Source organism: Calidris pugnax, unplaced genomic scaffold, assembly GCF_001431845.1.
Source record: "Calidris pugnax isolate Ruff unplaced genomic scaffold, ASM143184v1 scaffold133, whole genome shotgun sequence".
Taxonomy (NCBI): domain Eukaryota; kingdom Metazoa; phylum Chordata; class Aves; order Charadriiformes; family Scolopacidae; genus Calidris; species Calidris pugnax.
Window position 1 is genome coordinate 775,600 of NW_015090977.1, and position 16,894 is coordinate 792,493.

The 16,894-nt window shown below is 51.0% G+C and overlaps 1 protein-coding gene across 1 annotated transcript in view; it reads right to left on the reverse strand.

Annotated features, from left to right (window-relative positions):
• Nucleotides 1-9,401: 9,401 nt before the first annotated feature.
• The window catches only part of VPS53 (VPS53 GARP complex subunit), a 64,603-nt gene continuing 57,110 nt past the window's right edge, over nt 9,402-16,894 (reverse strand). The window contains exons 19-22 of the mRNA XM_014953328.1: nt 15,887-15,956; nt 13,895-14,032; nt 10,597-10,701; nt 9,402-10,139 (exon numbers count right to left, since the gene is read on the reverse strand). Coding sequence (XP_014808814.1) covers nt 9,969-10,139; nt 10,597-10,701; nt 13,895-14,032; nt 15,887-15,956 — 484 coding nt within the window. The 3' untranslated portion in view covers nt 9,402-9,968. The remainder of the gene's footprint in view (nt 10,140-10,596; nt 10,702-13,894; nt 14,033-15,886; nt 15,957-16,894) is intronic.

Consider the following 16,894-nt stretch of genomic DNA (forward strand, 5'->3'; position numbering starts at 1 on the left):
GCCCCGGCCCGTACCGTCCGGTGGCCCGTACCCCGCACCCTGCCCGGCCGCTGTCCCCCCTCGCTCCCGTCCCCAGCCAGACCAGCTCCCGACGGGCTGCCCCAAACGCAGCCCGGGTCCAGGCACAGAATCACGGAACCGCCTGGGGTGGAAGGGACCTTCGACATCATCTAGTCCAACCATCAACCCAACTCTGACAAAAAAAAAACCCAAACCCAACACTAAACCACGTCAACTCGTCTTTTGAACACCTCCAGGGATGGTGCCTCAACCACCTCCCTGGGCAGCCCATTCCAATGCTTGATAACCCTTTCAGTGAAAAAATTTTTCCTACTATCCAGCCTGAACCTCCCCTGGTGCAACTTGAGGCCGTTTCCTCATGTCCTATCTCCTGTGTCTTGGGAGAAGAGACCGACCCCTGCCTCTCTACACCCTCCCTTCAGATAGTTGTAGAGAGCGAGAAGGTCTCCCCTCAGCTTCCTCTTCTCCAGACTGAACACCCCCAGCTCCCTCAGCCTCTCCTCATAACACTTACTCTCCAGACCCCTCACCAGCTCTGTTGCCCTTCTCTCTACGGACTGTGCACCATCCTGATGTTGGACACCATTCTGATGTTGGATGTTGGGCACAGTGGCTCATGGAGGCACACGTATGGGGCAGCTGGGACCAGAGCGGGGCAGCACGGCGTTCACTCGGCCACTGGGGCAGGACTGGGACAAGAGAGGGGACTTCTCTCCCCTGGGACACTAAGGAGAAAAAAGGGGGACACTGTTCCCTTAGTGTCTCACCACTCTCCCCCATTGCTCAACCTCAGCAGCAGCTGCCCTGGCTTTCTCCAAGGGTAGCTCGCAGCAGAAATGGGCATCGTTTAGGCTGCAAAGCAGCAGCTCTTACACACAGGCTTCACTTGCCCCCAGGAATTTAATAACACTCTTCAAAACTCACAGTTTTCCCCCCAGGTTGCTCTTTCTCAACTCCCTCCCCTCAACGATTTGGAACCAGGCAGCGGCGTTGCCACCCTTAATTGCATTTTTTCAGGCAAACCTGCCAAAGCCATAACAAGAAAGCAGAGGGAAAACGTCTTTCTAGCACTATAGGAGACCAAGGGAACGTTTTTTGGAAAATCCTAATGAAATAATTGCGCCGTGTCATCAGATTCAGTGGGGGAATACTCTTGTGGAGGGAAAGAACTGCGTGCAGCCGGCCAAAGTCAACACTCCCCTGTGCAGTAACAAGCAGTCTGGCCTGATGGGCCCAGCACAAGTGAACCCAAACCCCTGAAAAGAATTCCTTCCCTGCCCCAAAATTAAAAGCAGAGCAGAGCTTTCAGCCGTAGGCGTCTGTGGTTTGCAGCTATGCGGGGCTGGGAACTCCGGAGACTTCCTCAAGGAATTTACATTCCTTTGAAGAAATACTATGAGGCTGTTTGTCTTTGCTGAAAAATGCAGATGGAAAGAAAAAGAACATTAAAAATTTTGACTGAAATCTTTGGGGTCTGAGCAAATGTGCTGGACAGGTGTTTTCTTCCTTTTGATTTAAATGCATCCCAAAAAAAAAAAAGGGATTCTGGTCTTTGTGAGCAATGGGAAAGCTGATCGCTCCTCGCTCCGAAACCTCCCATAAAAGCCCTTTATGAAATTAGACGCCTCAGAAGGCGCTGGAGCAGTTTCCAGATGAACGCCATCATTATTTCAGAGCTGCCGTGCAGCTCCCGGGCTAAAAACCTTGCTGTGCAATAATTAACTGAGTGCAATTTAGGAGAGGGAGGACACCTGTGGCACCTCCCAGCAGCCGCCTCTGAGGGCTGCGAGTGTCCCCACAGCTACTCCCGTGGGGATCAGGATCTGAGGGTGCAGGATCTTGGTACCCGGGGAGCTCTGTGGGGCTGCAGCCGCCTGTGTCTGGATTGAGCAGAGCCCCACGGGCTTCTGGAAATCTTGCTGCTTTTTATTTACTAGCAGAAAAATCTCCCACTCTGACACATCTTGACACAAATGGCAATTTTTTGTGCCCTTCCAGGCTCTCGTTTCGGGGCTTGGCAGGTGAAATGGAGGTGTCTGAGCAGCTGAGGGGGCTCCGCAGCCTGCCCTGTCCTGCACCAGTCTCAGACCCCACAATCTCCTGCAGTGCCAACATCCAGAGCTGCAAATTCTCCTGCTAGGACCAAAGGAAAGCATTCAACCAGAATTTTAACTACTTGCTAATGAAAATACTATTTATACTGTATACAGGGGCTCTGCTTTTAAAGCATGTGTACTCTTGGAAAGCATATCTCTTTTTAAGCCTCTCAAACCGTACCGATCCGTGAAATCCCTGATGGCATTGGAAATCTTTTCCCCCGCCCGTACATCACAGCCTGTTTGTCCCTGTTATTTACTTTTTAACTGCCCGTGCACAGCCGGGACAGAGCAGATACGAGTATCTTATCAAGGTCCTCTTTCCACAAAGGACTTTCCACCGGGGCTGGGTGCGCTCGGCTTAATCAGCAACCGAACAATAGTCACACTGAGGCGGTGCGGGGGGCTGTCGCTGTGCGCGGGGGGAAGCAAATCAGAAGGATCCCGTATTATTTGATAACAATGGAAAATTATTTCCAAATGATGGGAAATGCCAGGCTGCTCCCCCCAGGCACAGACCACGAACCTACTGGGCAGGGGTGTTGTGTTCACAGCGACACTTCCGAGCGGTGGGATTGACGACAGCCCCGGGAGCAGTTGGAGCTGTTTGGCTGCAGGGGTGAACGCTGATGGCACATCACTGAAGGTCCTGATCAGCTTTTACAGCCCTGCCACTGCCACCTTCGTAAACTGCCCAGCCAATATCCAAGGTTTTCCCAAGGCTTCAGGAAGCTCCATGTGCTGCAAGCGGCAAAGGCTGATTTTCCTCTCCCTGTGGGCTCCCTGTGTCCTGCTGGGAATGGGAGGGCACCTCCACAACGCAGGGGCCTGAGCACAGGGAAACCAGGGTACTTTGGTCCTGGTGACCCTGTATCCCAGCAAGGTGAGGGACCCCTGGCCCCCCGAGCAGAGCTGGCCCCAGACCCCCACCACCCTCAACATTCCCTCAAAGGCAAGACTGGCAACGTACTCAAGACCACGTGCTCCCACCCGGACTCCAGCTCAGGACCAGTAGAGCTGCTCTGGCTGAGAGAAGGGAATAAGCACAGGCTTTAACTTAGAAATTTTGGGTGACGGCAGCACTAGCTGGTGTAACCGGCCCCAGCGGAGCAGGAGCGCAGAGGAACGCCTTTTCTGCCAAAGCCTTTTTCTGACACAGCCCAAAGACAAATGTTTCAGCTCAATTTTCCTAAGTGCAAGCAGAGCTGTGGCCTAATGCTGCCGAACAGCATCCACGTCTGCCGCCCGCCCAGCTGCGGCCAAGAAAAGGCTTGTGGAGACTTGGACATGGTCACTCGGATGCTGGAAGTCACAGCTGTAAATCTGGGGAAAGAAATAAACACCCGCGTCGCCCGGCACAGGCCGCTCCTGCCCAAGGGTGGAGGGGGCAGGACCAGCAGAGCAGTAGGAGAAAAGCAAATGAGTCATTAATTCTCCAAGCAAAAGAAACTCCTCCAACGTCATGCATCAAAAAAATAAAAAAAGGCGCTACCTCTTAATTTCAAAGGAAAAAATAGTGTCTCTCAGAAATGTCTCCAGCAGTTCAAATCATCAGAAATGATCGTGTGGAAAAAAAAAAGGTGCTACCTCTTAATTTCAAAGGAAAAATTAGTGTCTCTCAGAAACATCTCCAGCAGTTCAAATCATCAGAAATGATCAGGGCAGCAGGGTGCTCACTTGGCCACTGGGGCAGGACTGGGACAAGAGAGGGGACTTCTCTCCCCTGGGAGACTAAGGAGAAAAAAGGGGGACACTGTTCCCTTAGTGTCTCACCACTCTCCCCCATTGCTCAACCTCAGCAGCAGCTGCCCTGGCTTTCTCCAAGGGTAGCTCGCAGCAGAAATGGGCATCGTTTAGGCTGCAAAGCAGCAGCTCTTACACACAGGCTTCACTTGCCCCCAGGAATTTAATAACACTCTTCAAAACTCACAGTTTTCCCCCCAGGTTGCTCTTTCTCAACTCCCTCCCCTCAACGATTTGGAACCAGGCAGCGGCGTTGCCACCCTTAATTGCATTTTTTCAGGCAAACCTGCCAAAGCCATAACAAGAAAGCAGAGGGAAAACGTCTTTCTAGCACTATAGGAGACCAAGGGAACGTTTTTTGGAAAATCCTAATGAAATAATTGCGCCGTGTCATCAGATTCAGTGGGGGAATACTCTTGTGGAGGGAAAGAACTGCGTGCAGCCGGCCAAAGTCAACACTCCCCTGTGCAGTAACAAGCAGTCTGGCCTGATGGGCCCAGCACAAGTGAACCCAAACCCCTGAAAAGAATTCCTTCCCTGCCCCAAAATTAAAAGCAGAGCAGAGCTTTCAGCCGTAGGCGTCTGTGGTTTGCAGCTATGCGGGGCTGGGAACTCCGGAGACTTCCTCAAGGAATTTACATTCCTTTGAAGAAATACTATGAGGCTGTTTGTCTTTGCTGAAAAATGCAGATGGAAAGAAAAAGAACATTAAAAATTTTGACTGAAATCTTTGGGGTCTGAGCAAATGTGCTGGACAGGTGTTTTCTTCCTTTTGATTTAAATGCATCCCAAAAAAAAAAAAGGGATTCTGGTCTTTGTGAGCAATGGGAAAGCTGATCGCTCCTCGCTCCGAAACCTCCCATAAAAGCCCTTTATGAAATTAGACGCCTCAGAAGGCGCTGGAGCAGTTTCCAGATGAACGCCATCATTATTTCAGAGCTGCCGTGCAGCTCCCGGGCTAAAAACCTTGCTGTGCAATAATTAACTGAGTGCAATTTAGGAGAGGGAGGACACCTGTGGCACCTCCCAGCAGCCGCCTCCGAGGGCTGCGAGTGTCCCCACAGCTACTCCCGTGGGGATCAGGATCTGAGGGTGCAGGATCTTGGTACCCGGGGAGCTCTGTGGGGCTGCAGCCGCCTGCGTCTGGATTGAGCAGAGCCCCACGGGCTTCTGGAAATCTTGCTGCTTTTTATTTACTAGCAGAAAAATCTCCCACTCTGACACATCTTGACACAAATGGCAATTTTTTGTGCCCTTCCAGGCTCTCGTTTCGGGGCTTGGCAGGTGAAATGGAGGTGTCTGAGCAGCTGAGGGGGCTCCGCAGCCTGCCCTGTCCTGCACCAGTCTCAGACCCCACAATCTCCTGCAGTGCCAACATCCAGAGCTGCAAATTCTCCTGCTAGGACCAAAGGAAAGCATTCAACCAGAATTTTAACTACTTGCTAATGAAAATACTATTTATACTGTATACAGGGGCTCTGCTTTTAAAGCATGTGTACTCTTGGAAAGCATATCTCTTTTTAAGCCTCTCAAACCGTACCGATCCGTGAAATCCCTGATGGCATTGGAAATCTTTTCCCCCGCCCGTACATCACAGCCTGTTTGTCCCTGTTATTTACTTTTTAACTGCCCGTGCACAGCCGGGACAGAGCAGATACGAGTATCTTATCAAGGTCCTCTTTCCACAAAGGACTTTCCACCGGGGCTGGGTGCGCTCGGCTTAATCAGCAACCGAACAATAGTCACACTGAGGCGGTGCGGGGGGCTGTCGCTGTGCGCGGGGGGAAGCAAATCAGAAGGATCCCGTATTATTTGATAACAATGGAAAATTATTTCCAAATGATGGGAAATGCCAGGCTGCTCCCCCCAGGCACAGACCACGAACCTACTGGGCAGGGGTGTTGTGTTCACAGCGACACTTCCGAGCGGTGGGATTGACGACAGCCCCGGGAGCAGTTGGAGCTGTTTGGCTGCAGGGGTGAACGCTGATGGCACATCACTGAAGGTCCTGATCAGCTTTTACAGCCCTGCCACTGCCACCTTCGTAAACTGCCCAGCCAATATCCAAGGTTTTCCCAAGGCTTCAGGAAGCTCCATGTGCTGCAAGCGGCAAAGGCTGATTTTCCTCTCCCTGTGGGCTCCCTGTGTCCTGCTGGGAATGGGAGGGCACCTCCACAACGCAGGGGCCTGAGCACAGGGAAACCAGGGTACTTTGGTCCTGGTGACCCTGTATCCCAGCAAGGTGAGGGACCCCTGGCCCCCCGAGCAGAGCTGGCCCCAGACCCCCACCACCCTCAACATTCCCTCAAAGGCAAGACTGGCAACGTACTCAAGACCACGTGCTCCCACCCGGACTCCAGCTCAGGACCAGTAGAGCTGCTCTGGCTGAGAGAAGGGAATAAGCACAGGCTTTAACTTAGAAATTTTGGGTGACGGCAGCACTAGCTGGTGTAACCGGCCCCAGCGGAGCAGGAGCGCAGAGGAACGCCTTTTCTGCCAAAGCCTTTTTCTGACACAGCCCAAAGACAAATGTTTCAGCTCAATTTTCCTAAGTGCAAGCAGAGCTGTGGCCTAATGCTGCCGAACAGCATCCACGTCTGCCGCCCGCCCAGCTGCGGCCAAGAAAAGGCTTGTGGAGACTTGGACATGGTCACTCGGATGCTGGAAGTCACAGCTGTAAATCTGGGGAAAGAAATAAACACCCGCGTCGCCCGGCACAGGCCGCTCCTGCCCAAGGGTGGAGGGGGCAGGACCAGCAGAGCAGTAGGAGAAAAGCAAATGAGTCATTAATTCTCCAAGCAAAAGAAACTCCTCCAACGTCATGCATCGTGTGGAAAAAAAAAAGGTGCTACCTCTTAATTTCAAAGGAAAAATTAGTGTCTCTCAGAAACATCTCCAGCAGTTCAAATCATCAGAAATGATCCAATTATTTCGGGGCAGAGGTTCAGCTCTGCTGAACTGCCTGCATGGCACAGGGAGCTGCTGCGAATGCAGATGCTGCTCCAATTATTTTGGGGCAGAGGTTCAGCTCTGCTGAACTGCCTGCATGGCACAGGGAGCTGCTGCGAATGCAGATGCTGCTGGTGGAGAGTTACTTGCTGGAGCAGCAGAAGGTGGAGAAGCCAGAAAAAGAGGGAAGCTGCAGGAGATGGCGATGGAGAGGGAGAGCTGAGAGCCCTGGATCCAGCACGTTTTGGGTGAGGTCCATCCCACTCCGGGGTTTTGCTGCGTGGCAGCTGTACAGAAAACACCCAGCAGATGAACATCAGTAACCATTTAATTCATTTTAGTGTCACACTCCGACACACAGCCAGAATTACACCTCAGCCGAAAAACGTAGAAAGTATCATTTTATACAGGAAAAAAGAATCACCCTTTGTTCCCCAGAGATTTAACCCCCAAACAGCTAATGTATGCAGACAGACATGCCAAATCTGATAAATACCCAAGAGTCAGGGGGACAAAACCCTTATACCGAAAGTAGAAAAATGCAGACTTGCTCTCTAAAAGTGGAACTCCAAACACCCAGACCTGTAGCATTCTTCAAAGGCTGAAACTAAAAATTAATTTTTCCTTTTTATTTCCTCTTATCTCCAGAATGAAATGCAGAGAATGAAACGGGGGAAACCTTCAGGGAAAAACACGCGATGATAACTTGAACATCGTCTTCAGCTATTCATAATTTAGTTAGAGAGTCATCCATAGACAGAGCAAATAAAAATTAATCTAAAATAAATTATTCATCCCCCCCCATGGGAATAATGAGTCTCTGCAAACCCGTGTTCCCTCCTCCCTGGCTATTGCATTTGATAACGTGTGAACCATCCTGCACAGGCACCTTAAGATTATCTGTCCTTGGGGAACGGCCGTTACAGTCCCGACGTGCTTTCAACCACCGCTCCCTCTTTTGTCACCTGATGTGAAATCAGCGGAGGAAATAAATGCAGCAGCAGCAGACTTGGCAAGATTTGTAACACTGGAGTGATGAGAAACTGCTGTTCCTCTCCACAAGTGGTGTTACTGCTGCTCTACGATGGACATCACCGCTATGGCTCCCTGCAGCTGAGTGCCCACACGCCAGGACCCAAGCCTGGGGACCCTTAAAAAATACATCCTTAAGAGTTGGTGTTAGTGTACTCGTTAGTGCACATCTTGCTGCAGCAGCAGGTCGGGCTGAGCAGCATTAGAAAACCTGACCAGTGAGGATTTAAACTGCGGATTTATTCTTTCTGCATGAATCCTGTGATCATCTCCTGCCTGTCCAAGAGCAGGCTCACCTGCCGGCTGTGCAAAGGGAGGAAGGGATTTTACCAACCAGGCACCAAATTTGCCCTCTCACAGCCACAGGGTGAGGAGAGGGAGGGGAAGCAGCCTGTGCCCAAGAGGGGACAGTGCTGAAGGACAAACAGGCAGATGTGGCATGAGCCCAGGTTCTGCCTCACTCGGGGATTTCTCATTTCACCTCCTCCCTCCCTGGTCCCAGTGTAGCTCTGGGTTTGGGTGGACAGAGCTCATTTTCCTGGAGCGTGTCTAATTCCCCCCTCCCAGATGCACAGCAGTGAACACTACAACCCCCAGTGAGATAAATATACTCCTAAAGGCCCAAACCGACCTGGTGGGGAACATGAACCTCCCAAGAAGGCATCTGACAGCATGACTGCTCCTCACCTGCCCAACTGGTACAGGACTTCTTTCTCCCGCACGTGCAAGTGAAGCTTAAGTTAAAATAAAGGAGGCACAACTGGTCGATCTGCCCCTAAGCCCACATGGGATTCAATCGTTCACGATTGGGCACATGCCTTCTAAGTCCCCCTAAAAGGATACAAAGGAGTTTGGGAAGAAATCCAGTGTTGCTAACGATGAGGCGATGTCTCCCTGCACTGAGGCTCCTCGGGGAAGCCCACATGGGCAGGGCACAGGTATCCACCACCCCTAGTCCTGCTCCACACTGGAGCTGGGTGTCAGCAGGAGCTGCCCCCCCTGGGAAAGGGGGCCTGGGTTACCCAAAATATTTCACCTCTTGTTCACCTCCTCCTTGCAGTGGTGCAAGCTAAAGCTCAGAGGAGGAGGAGAGGAAAGCCCCTGAAGCCGGTGTAAATGTCCCATCCCGGGAAGAGGCCCAAGTTCCCTGTTAAAGCCAAAATTTCCAGCATCTCTCCTTGCAGGGCAGTGGAAGTGCCAAAGGGGCACACCCCTGCTGGGGACAGCCTGGCTGGCATGAGGACGAGGGGCTGGTGCTGTTTGACACTTGCTCCATGAACCACCCTTTGTGGAGAGAGGGCGAGACGCGGTTGGGGAACTCCCATCGGGGAGTACAGCACACGCAGGAGAAATAACAAGCAGCTGGAGATGGGCTCTGCAGATGTCCAGGGTTTGGCCTTTCAGCTGTAACAGCGACAGAGGCTTGTTGGCAGGAGGTTTGCCAAGGTGCAGAAGGCATTAATTCAGCCCTTTCTTCCTGCTCTGAAAAAGAGTTGCCTTGCTGTTTTACTGGTGGTTTGCGCGCGCCTGTCCTGGGAGCAGGGGAGAAATCTGCTTTGGGGTTCTCTCCTGGGCATCTCATTAAATCAGTGGAGCTGCAGATGCCTGGATCCCAGCTGTTAAAGGGCTGGGTTTTTTTGGTGGTGGTGATGGTTTGGGGTTGGTCCTCGTCCCTCCCCCCCCAATAAATAATGAAACAGAGGAACAGCTCTGCAAGAGGGAGTGAGCAGCAACACTGACCTCAGGAAAAATCCTTGGTGCTACAGCAGGAGCTCAGCCAGGCTGAAGGCTGGGGCACCAAGTGAATCACAGCCAGATATTCTCTGAATCCTAAACCGTTTTTATAGCTGCTGATCTCCAGATACCTCTATTTTCTTCACCATGTGGACCCAGCAATGTCCTGGATTTCACTCCAGCTAAGCTGTCTAAGGGCAAACACCCTGGTCAGATCCTCCCTCGGTCTGAATGGAGACGCAGCGCTGCGGTATACGATGGTTAAGAGATCACAGGGCAGGGGAGCGACGGGACATGGATTTTTCAGCAGCATACTGTAAATTGTTAAGTCTGATGAGCTTTTCTCCCAGTCACTGCAGCTAGTCCTGAGCAACAGAGTTTCCTTCTGCTCACTTAGAGTCTTTTTTTGATGAGTTTCTCCAGTTTCCGTATCCGGGAGGACTCCTGCTCGGGCGTAGGAGCGCTCAGCGAGAGGGAGCCGGCGTTCTCCACTCCGGAGGGGGGAGCCGGGAGGCGCAGGCGGAAGAGGTCCAACATGCTGCTTTGCTCACTCCTCTTCAGGCCCTGTGGGAGTAAAAGAGCAGTGAAGCAAGCCAGTCAGACATCATCGATCTGGGAGCGGGTGTGTGTGTATGAGAATAGCTGCAGGAGAGCTCATTTCAAACCTCAACCTTCTGTTCGGTCACCAAGAGCTGTGTGCAGGCCTCTGGATCAGCCAGAGACAGCTCAGCCCCCGGAGCCAGAGCAGCTATGAGTCACCAAGAGCTGCGTGCAGGCCTCTGGATGATCCAGAGACAACTCAGCTCAGCCCCCGGAGCCAGAGCAGCTATGAGGATGCTAAGTCAACTGAAAAGTTATTCTTCAGTAGCAGCTCTACACACTTCCAGAGCACAAAAGATACACTTGCCTTACGGTGCTTTTACCACTCCCAAACCCCTGCATGTTTCTACTGAGAAGAGTCACCAACAATCTCAATGCAGTGTTAGTGGATGAGAAGAAACCCTGTGAGACAGACTCTGACCTTCATGTCTAGTATCTTCTGGAAAGTGTCTGTACTGCAGTCAGCAAGGAGCTTGATGTAATTGTCGACAAACACAACCGGGGGCTCGTGCGGAGCCATAACCACCTGCCGAGACAAGAAAAAAGAGATCAGACAAATTCTACGAGTTAAAGCCAGTGCTCAGCCAACTCAGGCACACAAGTGACAGCAGGACTGGCTTCTCCTGAAATAAAATGCTTAAAGAACAAGAAAGAGGCTGTACGTGCTGCTAGTAATTGAGAGTTAAAAGTGAATGAAGAGAAGGCAGGAGCAGGGAGGAGGACAGAGTCTCTTCCCACACAGCGCTGGTGCTCGGACTCAAGGGGCTGAGTATCATGGTTCAAAGAGCTGGAGAACTCTGTAACCTGTGGGGCTGGCAGGCACTGGCATATTGGCAAAGCTGAAGATTTTATCCTGTTGCATGAGGAAGACTAGCTGGGGAGCTGCCTGGGGGACAGAGGCAGGACCCTCACTCTGGTTGTGTGTCCCTCTTGGTCCCCCCTGCCCTGTTGCATGAGGAAGACTAGCTGGGGAGCTGCCTGGGGGACAGAGGCAGTGCTGGTGGCAGTGGTGACACTTAGAAAGCCCCCAGCGGATCAAGGAGCCTGGACACAGTCCGGACCCTCACTCTGGTTGTGTGTCCCTCTTGGTCCCCCCTGCCCAGGGGCAGGACAGAGACAGTGTATTGTGGGGGAATATGACAGCACTCTGCAGTCCCTGCCACCATCTCCAGGACAGCGTGGGTCAGAGCAATCTGCCGTGCACTCCTCCTGCTTCTGACACGTAACCCGATGGGCGAGCGGTGCCACACGCAGCCACCCTGTCCTTTGGGTGCAGCTCCTCTTGCACACTCCTCTGGAGAGGCTGGGATGCAGCGTGTGAACCCTTCGCTGAGGTCTGCCCTGGAGATCACACCCTCTTCGTCCCAGCAACGGTCAAGTCAGGAAAAAAAATTAAAATAGCCCTGAAGCTGGAAAGATGATTACTCATTGTTGTATTTTCCTTACATAAGCAACGAGCTCCACAGACAACATTCTGATAATGCTGGGCAGGCAAAGCCATCTTTCTGGGGAAGTGTGTGTGTGTGTGTGAATGTGTGCGCGTACGCAGGGCAGAAACAGCACAGGACCAGACTCTTCCCTGTCTCTGAAAACATTTCCATATGTTTCCACTGACCCAGCTCACCCCACACTGTATTCTGTCACCGAGACATTTCTTTCTTTCCCTGCACTTCAGACCAATGAAACATCATAGCCATGTATACACTTATAAATCCTTAATTTACAGCCCTTGTAAAAATCTTCTGCCAAGATGAAAAGCTGGAACTTCAGACAGCGTAGCCAGAGGAGAAAGGAAACAGCTCTGCGGGACGTGCGCACCCCGACGCCCTCCTCCCTGCTTCATCTGTGCTTTGCAGGGCTCAGCTGAATGAATTTGTTCATGCCACCTACGGGCTCAAGGGTGCTCCTAATGAATTAGCCACACCATTAAAAGCCCAGGCACACTGCTGTACGGTGGTGGTGGTGGGGTATGCAACAGAGGCATCGCTTCTGAGCCGTCGCAGTACTAGGTATGAGAGCCCTGACACAAGGAGTGTTTTGGCCTCTGCTTCTGATGGGGTGAAGTAGTCCTTAGACCCTTTAATGTACAATTTGGAAAGAGCAGAGAGAGAGTCTGAGCACTGATAAAAAGAGGCAACCCACAAGGCAAATGGAATGGCCAGAGATGACCAGTCAGCTCTCGGTTCCTGCAAGGAAACCTTCCTACAGAAATACTGGTGCTCCAGCACCAAGAGCCTTTTTTTCTCTCCCAAACCCAAGAGATGGGTGCTGACACCAGCCCCAAATGGTGTGTGGGTGACCTAAGCTCGGGGTGGTCTATTCCATCACTGCAATTAACAAACCTGCCCCAGCCAACCATTCAGCCCCATCATCTCCTGGTTACACAGGGCATTATTTTGTAAAACAGCTCTGAGGAGCACTGAATGCCACGAGCCTATTGCTGTTTAATTACTGGTTACAGGGACACAGAGCCTTCAGCTGGGGCTGGCAGAAGTGCTTCATGCAGCAGCAGGGCAAGCACGGGGTGTCTGGAAAAGCGGTCACACTGCTACTGCTCAGCCTGCGGAGCAGCAGCACTGCACTGCCTGCACTGCCTACACCCTCTCATCTCAGCCCCATGTGATGTTCAGGGCAGAAAAATTAACTCTGTGACTTTTCTGATTTACACATGAGCTCCAAGGAAAGACCCGTTTCTGTACGCAACAGGCACCAGTCTTCCCTGCTCCTCCCTTAGCAGCGCCAAAACGTTATTCTTCAGGACATTTTTAAGAAAATTTAGACTTGCTTTATCTATCTACTGACATCTCAGTCACTTTATATTAAAAGCATGGAATTGCAGAACGGATTTCTGAATTCAGAATGCAAACTCAGCAGTGACATTACCTTGGGCACAGCAGCAGAGCCATGCTGAGCAGCAGGCCAGCCCAGAGAGCTCAGGCTCTGCACCCCCTCCTTGCCTTGGCTGCCGTTCACAGGAGGCTCTGGCTGGCAGCTCCCTGTCCTGCCCGACCCCAGGTCCCTCTGCCTCACTCACAGGAACATCTCCACAGCACTGTTGGTGAGCAAGAGACAATCCCATCGCCCGGGAGGGTACAACTGCACAGCCCCCTTGGCTTCTCCTGGCATCAAACCAGCAAGGCGACGGGGGAGAAAGGGGAGGTTGCTTTGCTTGTTACTTTTTAAGAAGACAACACACTGCTTTTGGGTCATTTTCCAGGCACCAGGTCTGGAAAATGAAAAAGGACTCTGGTGAATACAGTAACCCAGACATGTTTGCACTGGCTGTTACACTAGACAGTAAACAGGTGACTCAAGCACGGCTTGGCTCCCCTGCGTGATGGAGTCTGCACAAAGGCCTGGAGTAACCTGAACTGGAGGGTTTGCCCCGCGGCAGACACTTACGGATGCTAGCTCTGATTTTCACAAGCTCCTGAGGGAATCTGGTGTCCCAGCTCTCCTAGTAAGCAGAACTTGAGCCCTCAGTTACCTTGAAAAATGAGGATGAAAACTCAAACGCGATGTTAAAAGAGAGTGGGGGGTAAAAACCCAGGCGATTAAGGCAGTTCTGTAGAGCAGCTGGCAGCGCACCCGGACAAGCTCGCGTACGTTCATGTGCAATTGCAGATTGCTGTGTTCAAAGGAAGGGCCCCCTGGAATTCGCTCGCTCCGATTCCCAGTCCAGCAGTCTGGCTGGCAGGTTATCAAAAGTCTTGAGTTACCTTCAGGATCATTTCAGCCCGAGTCATGCCTTTCACCACTATCTTTGTGTAGCTGGCAGGAGCCTTCCTCACCACTTGGGACCCAATGGAAGGCAGATCCAGGAGAACCATCTTCAGAGAGTGAGTGTCCAGCAGCAGCTGCAAGAGAGTTAATCGCACGCTGTTATTCTGGTCCCTTTTACCAAGCTCCATTAGCTGCTATAACCCAACATCCTTTAAAGTTTAACACTTCCCACATTAAAAAATGTCCTGGTAGTTGGACAGTATGAAGAGAAACAATCTCCATTACCTGTAGCTGTACCATCCTGTAGATACTGAGGTCAAATGAATTAACACCGTGCTTCCTCCTGTACCCAACCACCCCTCGTGTGGTTTTCTGCATTTACTCAACCACTCGTTGATTGATTTATTTTTTTCTGTGATTCTGTACATCTAACCCCAGGAAGGTATGTACCGTTACAATGAGATATATTCGCTGTGAATCTGGATAATAAAAACCTCTCAGTCTGCCTTAAAGAACCGAATTAGGCCTGTTATTCCAATATAGTCATATTAAAACTTTTTAACATCAGACACAAGCCCACTGCTGGCAACCGGTTCATTACTTTAGATGCTTATTTTAAAAAAAGACTTCATTTAATCACTCTCAGGTTATTGCTCATTGCACAAGACAAGCAGGAACTGTGCTTCACTCATTTGCTTTCCATTAAGAAAGAGGAAGGTTTTTGATGTAAAGCTCCTGTTTCATTTTGCAGACTCGCACTGCTCAGAACCCATCTTTGATGCCTAAAGCCCAAGCAGCTTTTAAGGCATTGATTTGAAGTTCACAGCAGTCCCATTAGGGACGATTCTGCTTTTTTTTGTTGTTGTTGTTGTTTAATCAGCCCACAGGGGAGCAGCTGTACGTGCAGGGGACAGCTGAAAGCCTGCCTCATCCAAACCTCATCCTGGCAGAGCAGCGGGGTCCCAGCCCACAGGCAGGGGTGGGAGATGGAGGGTCACATCCCTGCAGCTGCACCCACCATCTCAAGGTAATAAATACCCTGTGCTGCCCACCCATGTGGCTCCTCTCCAGGAACATTTAAACAGAAAGGCATACGTTAATTCAAGTGGCAATAATTCAACATCCTTCCTTCCCTGGCATCGTGTCTCACCATCTTGGGGTATCTACAGCGCTCCAGAAGAGCTTTCTCCTGGGAGAAAGCTGGGGAGTCCTGATCCCCAGATGTTGTCACTTCCCTGGGTGTCAGTTACGGAGTGGCAGAGGTGGAGACGGCTCCTCCCTGCCATGCAGCATGTTTTGACAAGTGTTTGCAATGCCCAGAAGGCATTTACGCAGGAAAGAAACTGCCCTGTCTTCAGGCTCTGCAGCATCACTCACCTGGTGAGATCCGAAACTCCCACCAAACCCAGAGCCTCCCTTTAGCAATTTTTGGGACAGAAGAGACAAAACACCACACTACGCCTCCACAACCCCATCCTCCTAGCACAGCTCCGAGGAGAGGAAGACAGCAACCACCCATAACTAGGCAGGCAAACCAGAGGAGCTAAAAATGTATTTACACTCATGGAATTCAGCCAGGACACAGGCTCCAGCAAAACTGCCATCAGGCTGTGGAGGAGCCCCTGGGCTCCCATGGCTTCCCTTCCTTGGAGAGGAAGGAGCCAGCACCTGGGAGCAGCACACACAGTCCCAGGGAGGATCTGGTGTTGCTTTGCTTGAGAGCTGGCAGGTGGCCACAGCGGGCACGTGGCACTGAGCACCGTAGTCACCGGGCCCGCGTGGGGACTGTGTAGGAACCAACCTGCTCTTGGCACACACACTGTCACGTGAGACCAAGCACTGCGGGTGTTTTATGTTCAACACTTGCAAAAAAAATGAAGTCTTGGTGTTTGAACTACCCCAGCTGAGAAACTGCCTGGACACCTGGGGGTTTGGGCTGGGATTTAGTTTTGGGGGATGTTTTTTTGGTAAAGATTACTTTTTCTTACCTGTTCTGCGCCCACCATGCTAATAGGTTTGCACTTGAAGAGATGGTTAATGAACTTGGGAATGAAGGAGCTGCAGAGAAGAGAGAGAAAATGACACAATTACATGTGAGTATTTGGAATCACACAGTCTGCCGTGGTAACTAAGCATTCAAAACCAAACCAGGATGGCTTTCCAAAAAGACACTGTAAGTGCCTGGTTCTCAAGCTGACTCCAGCCACTTTAAGTATACTAAATAACAAACCAACCAGCCCTAGGTACAGTTCTTTAATCCATACTGATCTCTAAGTTTATTGAGAAGTTGCACACATACTCCTCCTAAATAAATTGCTATAAACTATATATGAAGTATTACAGCACAAGGTCAAGAACAAGCACATAAACTATTACACATAATAAACCCAGCAACACGCCAGCATTAGTACAGCTATTCACAGAGTGGAAGTATCTTGATTGTATCCAGAACCTACATTTTACTGCATACTAGTAATTCCATAACATGCATATTACACACTGAACTTGAGGTCCAGCCAAGGCTGGAGGTCTGCTGGGCCCTGGACATTCAGAGAGAAAGGCACTCTTCCAGAAAGCTTCTGGCCAACACAATCAAGACAAGAAAAAGTTTTGTGAAAAGGAAAACACCATTACCCTGTTTTACTAACATGGACTTCAGACTCCGAAAGATGACTAAGGTACATTTGCTCAACCAGGGAGAATCTGGAAAGGATGGAAGCCCAATACTTGTCACCTTAGACAATGTACTCCAGAGCATCAGCTTTGCTTTTAGCTTTTTGCTTCTTGATTTTAGGCTTTGCAGTAGTTTCATTCTTCAGTGGAGAAGCAGATGCTCCCTTCTAGCAGAAGCGCTGGCTGAGCACCTGCACGACAAGCTCCTGCCCCACCAACCCCACTGAGCTGCAGCACCAGGACAACCCAGGAGCTGGGCACGAGGAGAGGGGCCAACGTGAGCAACTCAAACTCCATCTGCCAGGATCACACCACTCACACTC